Below are 12,370 nucleotides of genomic sequence, written 5' to 3'. Positions count from 1 at the left end.
TTTACATCATGAAAACTCTTTTCACTAAATTGCCCTCACTTTTCTCTCAAACAGGCCAGGAAGACTTCTGCCTCAGGGTTTTCCCTCTTCCGGGAGCACTTTTCCCTCAGACATCCAGCTAGTTCAAGTTTTTCCTCAAATCTTAAAAGAATGGTCAAAAATTAAATCACAAAGCGTCGATTTAAGAAGTTAGAAAAGAACAATGGAATAAATCCAATGAAAATTAAAAAAGGAAAAATGTAGATGATATAGATATGGATTTAGGTATAGATATATAGAGATGATATAGATATAGATACAGATACAGATATACATAGAGATGGACATATATAGAGAGAGATACAGATAGAGATAGAGACACAGATAGAGATATATAGATTCATATAGATATATAGAGATAGAAATAGAGATAGAGATACAGAGATAAAGACAGAGAGATACAGAAATAGAGATAGCAATTTATAGAATAGATATATAGATACAGAGATATAGGTACATAGATACACAGAGACAGATACATACATATGGAGATATACCTCAGACAAAATAGAAAACAAAGTCACAATGAAGAAGATCAATAAAGATTAAATTGGTCCCTTGAAAAGACTTTCAACTCAATAAGCAAGATGAACAGAGAAAGAGAAAAAAAGAATGAGAGAGAAAAAAATAATACCAGGAATAAAAAAAGACTATAGATTCAATTAGGATTATGGTTTAAAAGATAATAAAAGGTTATTATAAACAACTTTACGCCAGCAAGTTTGAAAACTCAGGGGAAATGAATAATTTAAAAAAAATCAACTATCAAATTTGACCAAAAAAGAAATAGCAGCTGAATAGTACTACAATCATTAAAGAAATTAAATCAGCTGTTTAAAAAAAAGGCCCTCAAAGAAAGGATCGGACCAAGGTGTTTTTTAAAAAGAAAATTCATGAACGTATTAATTCTAATCATTCAATAAATAATTCTATTTTTATACAAAGTCATCCAGAGAACAAAAAGAACACTCCCTAATTCATTTTATAAGGCCATTTAACCTTAAAAAAATTTTTTTAAATGACAGATTACAACTCATTAAATAAAAGAATAGAAGAAAATCTCATCCTTACAGCAGTTAGAATATCAATAATGCACAGGCACAAAAAGATACTGCAATCAGGGGCCAGGCCAGGGCTGCAGCGGTTAAGTGCACACGTTCTGCTTCTGCGGCCCGGGGTTCACTGGTTCGGATCCCGGGTGTGGACATGGCACCGCTTGGCAAGCCATGCTGTGGTAGGCATCCCACATATAAAGTGGAGGAAGATGGGCAGGGATGTTAACTCAGGGCCAGTCTTCCTCAGCAAAAAGAGAAGGATTGGCAACAGTTAGCTCAGGGCTAATCTTCCTCAAAAAAAAAAAAAAGATACTGCAATCATAAAACAACAGGATGCTATAAAAAAAGGAGTAGTATGGGGGGAAAATGAGTTCTTAGAAATTAAAAGTTACAGCAGAAATGAGAAATTCAAAAAAGGACTGGAAGATAAATTTGGAGAAATCTCTCAGAAAGTACAGCAAAAATTTTTTAAAAATAGAAAATAGGAAAGAAAATTAAAGGACTGGTCCAAGATGTCTAACATCCAAATAATAGAAGTACCAGAAATAGAAAAGAAAGACAAGAAACCATCAAAAAGCTAATTGAAGGAAATTTCTCAAATCAGAAGTCACTAAGTTTCTATGAGAGGGCATAACACTGTGAAATTTCATTGCACTAGGGACCAAAAGAAGATTCACGTGCTTCAAGAGAGAGAAAACAATTCACACACAACAGGTCAGGAACCAGAAAGGCTTCAGACTTTCCCAGCACTGGAAGCTGAGAGACAACAGAGAAATGCTTTCACAATTCTGAGGGAGATGCACTTGCCAAGTTACAAATCAAGTATTAGATGTAGGATAAAAACACTTTCAAATATAAGGTCTCAAAAGTTTTTTACATCTTGCACCCTTTCTCAAGAAGCTACTGAAAGATACACTAATGAGAGAGTAAAACCAAAGAGTTAAAGGCAAGAAATATAAGAAACAGTATCCTCTATAGGAGAGAGGTAAAGCAATTTCTAGGATGATATGTGAGGTACAACAAAAAATATACAGTCATGTGCCACATAATGATGTTTTGCTCAACAATAGACCACATATATGATGGTGGTCCCATAAAACCAGTACCAGGGGCTGGCCCCTGCAGAGTGGTGAAGTTCGCATGCTCCGCTTCGTTGGCCCAGGGTTTTGCCAGTTCGGATCCTGGGCATGGACATGGCACCGCTCGTCAGACCACGCTCAGGCAGCGTCCCACATAGCACAACCAGAGGTGCTCACAACAAGAATATATAACAATGTACTGGGGAGTTTGGGGAGAAGAAAAAAAAAAAGAGAAGATTGGCAACAGTTGTTACCTCAGGCACCAATCTTTAAAAAAAAAAAAAATACCAAATGGCCTAGCTGTGTAGTAGGCTATACCATCTAAATTTACGTAAGTACACTCTGTGATGTTCACACGACAATAACGATGACAATGCCTTCCGAAGCATCCTCATCATTAAGTGACACATGACTGTATTTGGTCTTTGTCCCCATTCCTGGCACAGAGTCCCTAAAACCCCTGGAACTGTCTGAGTGATAAAAGAGTCTACTGTAGGCTAATGAGATGACTCATAGCACTTTCCTGAGTTCTGTGAGTCATTTTAGCAAATCACTGAACCAGAGGGGAGGTCATGGGAACCTCCAAATTAGGAGCATGCTGGACAGAAGTGCAGGGGATCTCATTTGCAGCTGGGGTCTAAAGTGAGAGCAGTTTTGTGGGTCTGAGCCCTTAACCTGTGGAGTCTATGCTAATTCCAAGTAGACAGTGTCAGAACTGAAGTGAATGGTAGGACACCCAGCTGGTGCAGGAAAATTGGAGAATTTATTGTTGTTGGAAAAGACACATCGTTCAAGGAAGATCCTGGGAAAACAGCTGTCTACAAGATTCAAAGGGCAATCAGGCCATACTGAAATAGTTTCACTCTGTAGACAGTCGTGTTGCTGGCTGCCATTACCAAGATGCCTACTGCCACAGTGCCCTCTTCAGTCAGAGGAAGAGAATGCCAGGTGAGCCTGGTCCAGATTCTGATCAGTACAGGGCTTACCTTGACCACATGATGATGAAGTTCCTGCTCTCCCCTCCATATCTTACTGTATGAACCAAAGGACCACACACGCTTAATTGACAATACTCCTAAGAGCTGGAGGTCAGCTACGGTGAGATTAGAAATAGATCCACTCTCTTGACAACATTTCTGCCAGTCATCCATATCTAGTGACACTAGAATCCTGCTAGATGTCTCAACTGTAGTGAGCCCTGTGTTCCCCATGACTCACTCATGGGCTTGCCCAATGACTTCCCGCAGAAGAGAATATTGTAAACTCTCTGGGAAGCCAAAAGCCAGACTCTGACCCAGAGACTATCCATTGTGCCTTCATCTAATAGTGGCACTCTTGCCCTTTCCTGCCTGGCTGGGTTAATTCTCAGTACTGGTAATACGGCAATATTCTATTTTGTATGCTAGGAGTTAGGTACATAGGTATAGTATTCTTTAAGTTGCATGTGTATGTTTTAAACACTTTTGTATGTAATGTACATTTTACAGTAAGAGTTTTAAAATAAGCATAAAACAGTATGCAGAGTGTGCTGCCATTAGTTTTAAAAAAGGAAAGAGAATATATTTGCTTGAACATGCATAAAATATCTCTGGGAGATTAAATAAGAAACATCACAGTGACTGCCTCTAGTGAAGACGGCTGGGTGGCTAGGGAACAGGGTTGGGAAACAGACCTTTTACTGTAAAGCCTTAAAGCTTTTGAATTTCTAATACTGAGAATTTCAAAGGCAGGAATGCATACATACATAAATAAATAAGTGAATAAATTCAATGACTTCTATGATTTAGCTGTATGATTTTGGCAAATTGCAACTCTGAGTCTTTAAAATAGGGATAATATCTCATAACATGGGTGACAGAATCAAATAAGCTTTTGTAAAAAGTCCTTTGAAATCATCAAATACTATGTACATCTGAAAGGTATTATTATTATTATTTTTGAAAAATATCTACCCTTTCCCTTCTTTTCTCCTTATTCTACACAGAAAGTGTCATTCCTTCATGATACAGTAAGTTTATTTTGCACTCAGGAAAACACTGGCTTAAACTAATTTATGTGAAGTTATTTAGATTTAACGAACACCCAAGGAAGCCTGCAACAAGTGCTGCACAATTCTAGTCTTTTTCACACAAATTAAATCCTCAAGACGACACTGTGTGCAGTCCCAAGTGAATAATAAAGCCCTAGTGTGAAGTGCCAGAGTTCAACAGAGACCTGTAGAGGGACTCTAAGATACTCAGCCTATGGCGAATTCACCCAACATAGAAATCAGCAAGACCAAGTCCCTTCCTCAGGGAGCCCACCATGTGCGAGTGATCCCAACAGGATAATAAGGGCTATGCAGAGGCTGCTGTGCTCAAGACCACAGAGAAACACAGAATAAGGTCACCCAACTCACAGGACTGTGGAAGATACGGAGGGAGGCTTCCAGGAAGAGCTGCTGACTTCCCGCCTAACTCACACTTCATCTAAGCCTAGAAGAAGAGTAGGAGAGCTAAACCAGCAGACAGACAGGGACGGGGCTCCAGGCAGAGAGCACAACAGAGGCAAAGCAGCAAAGGGTAACACAGCATTCAGAAAGCTGCCCGAGGTCATGAGGATACAGAGTTTCGCATTTTAAACAAACTTTTCAAAGGAAACCTTTCCTGGCAGCTGTGGAGATCTACTGGAAGGTATTTATAGCCAAAGGAGCCTGTCATTGCTAACATTCTTTAGCAACATTCTTTATTATTTACTATATAACATTGTTATATATTTATTCATATAAAATAATGTTTTAATAGTGTTTATTTCCTGTTAACAGAAGAAAAAGGACAGCATACAATTATTTTTCCATGATAATCTAAGGGGTCACAGTAGGAATTTAACAAACCTAAATAGTTTCAAAAATCTAGTATTCTACATATCCAGAGGAAGGCAATGTTAAATGGCAAAAATTACTGTCATCTCTGATTACGAGGAAACAAGAACAGATAATGGTAGGAAAGTACTTCTTCGGTTCTTCTTTCAAAAACTATATGCAGCTTCCAGAAAGGAGGACATAACGGAGGACAGAGGTGTACAACATTACTCTCTCAAAAACAAGGAGAAAGATTTCACTGCACGTTCTGAGGGAGAGACTCATCAGAGGGTGACGCTGGCCAGCAATCGGCGTCAAAACAGAAAACGGTGCCACAAATGACAAAGATGTCCAGCAGGTGGGTTACTGCTTATCAACGTTGTCTGTCATACTACACACCTACACGATTCTCTGAGCAACTCCGAGATCTCACATCACTCAGGGAAGAAAATGGAAACAGCATCTCCAAAGAGACTGACGTCAAAGAGGCAGAAGAGCAAGGACAGTTTCCACAAAGCGCGTCGCACACAAAGTGCAAAGGCATAATTTGAGGATGCTTATAACTCACCTGTGCTGACCTCGTGCCTGATGGCTCTACAGACTCCTCACCCCATTCACGGGCAGGGATTGGGCTCAGGTATTTAAAAAGCACTGATGTGAAGGAGTTCTACGATTATTTGGCCCCACTCTCCAGACAAACAGCTGATGGCTATCTCGTAACAATAACTTCAGCCTTGAACATACTAGAAATACTGTTTAGAAGAAAACGGGGTGTGGTTGCTAAGAATATGGTTTAAGAAATATAAGTTCCTGTAAAGCAGGTACTATTTCCAGGTCTTAAGACGAAGCAGAAAGTCTGTCCACTGTACTTTAGAAGGTCACTATGAAATATTGAAACGTCACCTATGTGGGAGTCAAATTTCTTGGAACCTCAACTACCTAGCTCTAGGTATAAATTCAAAAGGTAAGTGTTAATGAAGACAGCCGTCACGAACCCATGCAAAGCCCACAATGTCATTGGAGACAGACAGTGTACTTCATTCTTGCATACATGCAATAAATAAAAGTCCATGCACTTCACTCAGAAGAACCTATTTACTCTGATTTTACATTTAGAATTTACTCTTATATTAGAGACAGTTCCTACAAGCATATTGTTTCCTCTTCCAGGTAAGCAGAGAAGCAAATTAAAAGTTGGGGTCACCTACAGTAAGTCACTGACAAGGCACACTGACAGCACCCAGCAGCAGCAGCAGCAGCAGCTAAGAGCCTGACAGCGGAGAAGAAAAATTAACTCAAATCATGAATCAGAATAGAGCCTTAAATGTAGGGGTGAAACAATTGCCATTACACATGTTACAGGAAGAAATCCCTTGTCATAAGACCTGTGTTCTGGATCTGCTGCTCAATCGCAAGCTATTCAGCCCTTTCTGAGCCCAGCTTCACCTATAAAATGAGGATAATACTTCCTTGCCTTATCCACCAGACAGAACTGTCATAAGAGCGGAAAAAATTTATGTAACAATGTGCAAAAGCTGTAACACACTATACACTATGTAACACTAAGAATATGTTCAAATATGTTCTGTATACTCTGTTTAAGAAGACAATATATTTAAATCAATTTCCATTTAAATGGCTAAATAAAAAAAGAGCACTTCCCTTAATAGTAGAAAATTAACTTACATGGTTATCACTTATCCCCTACCCCAAAATGCCAGGGTTTTTTTTAACTATTAAGAGAAAAAGAGGAAGAGTTTTAAAGCAAGAGAAAAAGACTTCAGCTGCCCTTTGGAAACCAGATAGGTTATACAACACTTCTTCTAATGGGAAAGACATTTCAAAATGAGAAAAGATAAAATATTTTTTAAATGAATATCCATACCTAAAAATATAACATGAAATATAATATCTACTATAGTTATATTATAGGGCAATATTTTTCAAACTGTAGGTCAGAATCACTAGTGAATTATAAAGTCAACTTAATGGGTCACCACCAGGATTTTTTAAGAAAATAAGATAGAAAATATTAGGGTATACTGCATTTAATAAAGGTATTATTTCGTAGACCTTTGTTTTACTTAATACGTATTTATAATCACATGCAATATATGTACAGGAGTGCTGGGTCACAGTGTAAACATATTTCTTATGTGGAGTTGTGGTCAAAAAAGTCTGAAAGTCACTGATAGAAAAACCAATAAATAAGCATGTGGTGTTCTAGATGGCAGCTAAGGAGTAAACAAAGAATTTAAAAGCAGCTAGTACTTAAGACTGACCAAGACACAAGGAAAGAAAGAAATCACAGCCGGGACCAGGCTGAAGAAGAGGGTAGCGTTTTTTAAAGTCATCAAGCAGCATTCCTTGAAGTAGGAAAAAGACAGCAATCCTTCTATGAATAAAAAAGGCAAATAGAGGAAGGCATATGCTAACAAAAATGCTGTACTGGAACCCAGGAGAATCCAATCCATAAAATCCTCTGACTTTAGTCCTCAAATTTCTCATCTGTAAAGTGAAAGGATTAGACTAGAAAATAAATTTAAGATCCTACCCAACCTTAACAATCTCTGATTCTAGTAGAGTTTATAACAATTAAGTCATGACATGAGTCTTTGGTTTGTAACTAAGACCTTTTATTTTTAATAACTGAAACTTTATCTTTTAATAAGAAAGTTATATTACATCTTCTTAATAAAAAATAGGTTTTTAATATTTGCAAATCATATATCCAAGAAAGGGTTACTCTCCATAATACATAAAGAACTCACACAACTCAACAACAAAAAAATCAAACAACCCAATCAAAAAATGGGTAGGGGATATGAAAGACATTTCTCCAAAGAAGATAGACGGATGGCAAATAGGCACATGAAAAGATGCTCATCATCACTGATCATCAGGAAAATGCAAATCAAAACTACACTAAGATATCACCTTATCCCGGTCAGAATGGCTAAAATAACCAAAACAAAAATAACAAATGTTGGAGATGTTGTGGAGAATAAGGAACCCCTATACACTGCTGGTGGGAATGCAAACTGGTGCAGCCACTATGGAAAACAGTATGGAGATTTCTCAAAAAATTACAAACAGAATTACCATATGACCAAGCCATTCCACTACTGGGTGTCTATCCAAAGAACATGAAATCAGCCATTCCAAAAGACCCATGCACCCCTATGTTCAGTGCAGCATTATTTACAATAGCCAAGACATGGAAGCAACCTAAATGCCAATCAACTGATGACTGGATAAAGAAGATATGGTATACATATACAATGGAATACTACTCAGCCATAAAAGTGGATAAAATCGTCCCATTCACAACAACATGGATGGACCTTGAGGGTATTATGTTAAGTGAAATAAGCCACATAGAAAAGGACAATTTCTATATGACTCCACCCATATGTGGAATTTAAACACGTAGACAAAGAGAACAGATCAGTGGTTACCAGGGGAAAGGGGGGGTGTGGGATGGACACAAAGGGTGCAGTGGTGCACCTACAATATGAGTGACAAACAATAATATACAACTGAAATTTAACAAGATTGTAAACTATCATAATATCAATAAAGTTAAAAAATCTTTTTAAAAAGAGGTTTTTACATAAAAATTAAGGCTTAATGGCTAATGTCATATTTCATCATCTCAGTTTTCCATAGGTCTAGCAGGCTGGGTCAAAATTATCCTTAGACAAACACATTTCTATTCCCCTGGTGGCAACCATGAAAAGCAAAGAGAAGGTGCCTTGGAGGAGTTAAGTAACTTCCATATAGCTTTCTTGGCACCATGGCCTATTTAAAAGTTTTTAAAAATTACAACAATTATTGAGATACATTTAAATTGTTAAACTTAACTGCCATCAGTAATAAGTGTTTTATAGACTAAAAGATTAGATGTTCCTAAAATTTCTTATCTCCTTCCATAGTAGGATCAACCATTTTAGCTTAATCATTTATTTCCTAGGTAAAGGTACCAATTGGTTCCTTAATGTTTTCCTATTATGGCATCAATTTCCTGGCCTGGACCTGGCTGTCCCAGTTTACGTGCCCCTTAGCTGGCTGCTCAGCCTGCAGGCTCCTTATATTGGTAAGCCCTTTCCCAGTCTGTGTCCACTTCCTTATGATTAGAGAGCCTGTATCTGAAAGAAGAGTGGTTGCAAGCTCTCAAGTAAGAAACACACACAAAATCAATTTAGTACACACAACAGAGTTGCTCTGATGGACAGAGACTACATATTATAACATGAGGCGGTGTTCAGAGAAAGACGTGTATTTTACCATATAGATGTCATATTTCGGGCTGCCTCTGCAACATGATGGAATCTCTTCTACTTTTAAGCAAAAGATCCCTAGATCTTTCAACTAAGGGATGAAAAATGACAGCAGAGAAATGTATAAAATAGGACTGAATAGAGGTACTGTCGAAGGAATAAAAACAGATCAATAGACCAAGCCAATCAATCACTGATAGCTATTTTGACTCTGAATACTATTACAGAACAGCCCTGAGGAAAAGAATTAAATCTCTATAGAAATATACACATGCGCGCGTGCGCACGCGCACACACACGCGCACACAGAGTGGTGTTCCATCACGCGTATCATTAGTACAAAGCAAGAAGAGAGCACAACATTCATTATCTGTTCTCTCTGCAAGTTCCTATTGCTCATCATTTCTCTCCTTCTACAAACCAACACCTACTTTGGAAAACATCATCTTACAAATCAAACCACTCTGACGGAAACAGATGGATGCATGTCAACCCAAGTAACCAATGTGCAGAAACAGAGCAAATGCAGGTTTTGCTGAATTCACTTCTTACTGAACTTAGAGCTCTTTTGCCAATTCTCACGTTCTTTAAATACACACCAAGTGAGCGATTAGACATTAATTTTACCAAGTGCCATCCAAATAGCTGATTTTGAAACATAATACAGAAAAATGGTGTGATTCTGATTTGTAAAACTCACTTCGGGGATTAACGCTAATTAAACCACATTGCTACTGTCCAGTGAAAGGTTCGAATATGCATTTAAGAGCTGAATAAAACATGGGACTAGAAAATACACAACAAAAATATGCATGAGTAAGGAAGAAAGCACAAGTCTCTATAAAATGTTTTAAAATATGAATTAAGGGGAAATTGAGGAAGTGAAGATCCATTTGTGGTATAAGGTCCCGAAGTCAGCACTAAAGCTTTTAGAATCAACTACGCCAAAAGCAGGCACCACAGGGAAATGAAAGAAGGTCGAAACTGGGAATAAATAAACAGGAACCTGATGAAAGGAAGAAACGAACACAACTGTGTTGATGATGTCTGTAGTGTTACTATTCCATCAAACAACACCATTTCTTACAGGGAGTGAACTGAAAATTGGACAGACTATGCTGTCTAGCTACAATCCACCTTAGTGAAGGCTGAACATGAGAAAATAATATAATGTCAATCCGTGCCAACAGGGATTTCTAGAAATAATTTTTACTTACTATACCTAAAATTTTGAAATCATTTTGGACTTTTCTTAATACATTAAAATATGCGAAAAGTTTTTGCGTAAAAATGCAAGAAAAAGAGAAACTGTTTATTATTGATACTAGTTGAAAGGATAACAGTAGGATAATTCAGAATAAGAATATTTCTGATGAATAAAATTAGCACTTGGTATAAAATACATAAAACTATCAATGGAAAAAAAAAGCAGAGGTAAAAACCAAAAAAACTAGAAATGGATTTTCATTCTAAAATTTAACACTTAAACTGACTTAAATAGCTACAGTATTATATCAACTTAAGAGAAAAGTCAATATACTAGCATTAAACAAACAAATACAGAAAGCACACAAAAAATATACAAACCAGCTTAAATGAAGCCTTTCTACAATATAATCATGCTGACAATTAACCTCCAAGTCAGTTTCCCTCAGTGAACTCACCCAACATTTTCTGCGTCTTCGTCACACTCAGCTTTATATTTGCAAGGTCCACACTTGGAGTGTTTTCTGTGAACTTCTGCCCCTGACCCTTCCTCTTCTGTTTAAAAAGAAGAGTTAAATTTTCAACCGAACGTTGGGATCCTTTCCAGATATGTTTCATGTTTTCAGCAGCCATTATCCTACTTCTGGGGAGACTGTACCCAAATTCTTCATAAAAATCACTTCCAAAACCTATCCACACTTGAGCCCAAAAATCTTGCAAATATTGACTGTAACATATTCTGTGATGAAAAACAAGTACTGGTACTAGCAAAATAATCCCTTAACCTATGTACAAAGGAACAATACAGTAGGTTTTGATAATTAATTGCCTTTAAAAGAATTACCATATAACACTAAATGAGAGAGGAAAAAACGAAACGTGAGCAATAAATTTAGTCCAGTGATTACCCTATTGAAATAGCCTGTGCAATGCTGGTTAGCTAAAAAATGATTAAGTACATTAAAGTACAACCATCACCTTTTCCTCATATCAGTTCACACCCGACTTTCTGACCACACAACAACTAATTCCAGAGTTAAAAAAATATATTTATCTCCGAAATAAAAAGGAAGAGGTCTCTTTACAAAAGACTTGCCCCTTTTTCTACTTTCCCACTTAGCACAGCCAAAAATACTCAGAATGCAGAAGTATGTGGGTCTCCTATGATCCACCACAAAAAACAGTGCATACCACCAGTCCCCAAGTCAGCTCACATCCCACGTGGAAGAGGACCCTACATTTGTGGGTTTCAGCTAGAGTGGATCCTAGCCTGATAATCTCAAACTGGGCAGGGAGATCACTTCTGAGGCCAATTTAGGGACTGCAGTTTACTCAAGAATTTCTCATTCTAGTTGGGGAAAGAACACCTTATGCCGGAGAGGCCAATCAGTAAAGAGGGTATTAAAAGGAGAGGACACACACCTAATATGCCTGTTTGCTAATACTTCCAAACTTCCAATTTTTGGCGTCTACCTGCACTTTAAGTAGAAATCCTCCCCAAATTCTTGTGAATACTCCCAAAGAGATTCCAGGGATAATAACCTTAAGTATTTCTGAGGCCTCAGAAACATCATGAGATCTAGAAGTCATACAACCACCATAAGCTCACTAACATTGGTGTATTAATCTGAGAAAAACACTTAGCCTTTCTAACTCCTGCTCCCTAAAACTGTCAACCCACAGCCTCTGAGCAAGACATCCAGTATGTGCACTACCTAAGCAAATCTTGAGATCAACTTTCACTTCTTTCATAGAGGAACAGAGACAGTTTCCTAACTGAATATCTGACCACAGGGGCTGGACCACATGGTCTCTCAAAATCCTTTCCAGCTTTAAGACCCAGAATTTATGATCTGATCCTTCACACGTGAT

The 12,370-nt window shown here is 37.7% G+C and overlaps 1 protein-coding gene across 2 annotated transcripts in view; it reads right to left on the bottom strand.

Annotated features, from left to right (window-relative positions):
- TMEFF1 (transmembrane protein with EGF like and two follistatin like domains 1) overlaps positions 1-12,370 on the bottom strand; it is an 80,676-nt gene that overhangs the window by 31,294 nt on the left and 37,012 nt on the right. For both annotated transcript variants that reach the window (XM_023629760.2, XM_023629761.2), the window contains exon 5: positions 10,957-11,053. In XM_023629760.2, the coding sequence (XP_023485528.1) occupies positions 10,957-11,053 (97 nt within the window). The remainder of the gene's footprint in view (positions 1-10,956; positions 11,054-12,370) is intronic.

Source organism: Equus caballus, chromosome 25 (genome assembly GCF_041296265.1).
Source record: "Equus caballus isolate H_3958 breed thoroughbred chromosome 25, TB-T2T, whole genome shotgun sequence".
In the NCBI taxonomy this organism is placed as follows: domain Eukaryota; kingdom Metazoa; phylum Chordata; class Mammalia; order Perissodactyla; family Equidae; genus Equus; species Equus caballus.
The sequence above is the reverse complement of the archived record's forward strand: the minus strand, read 5'-3'. Positions and strand labels throughout refer to the sequence as shown.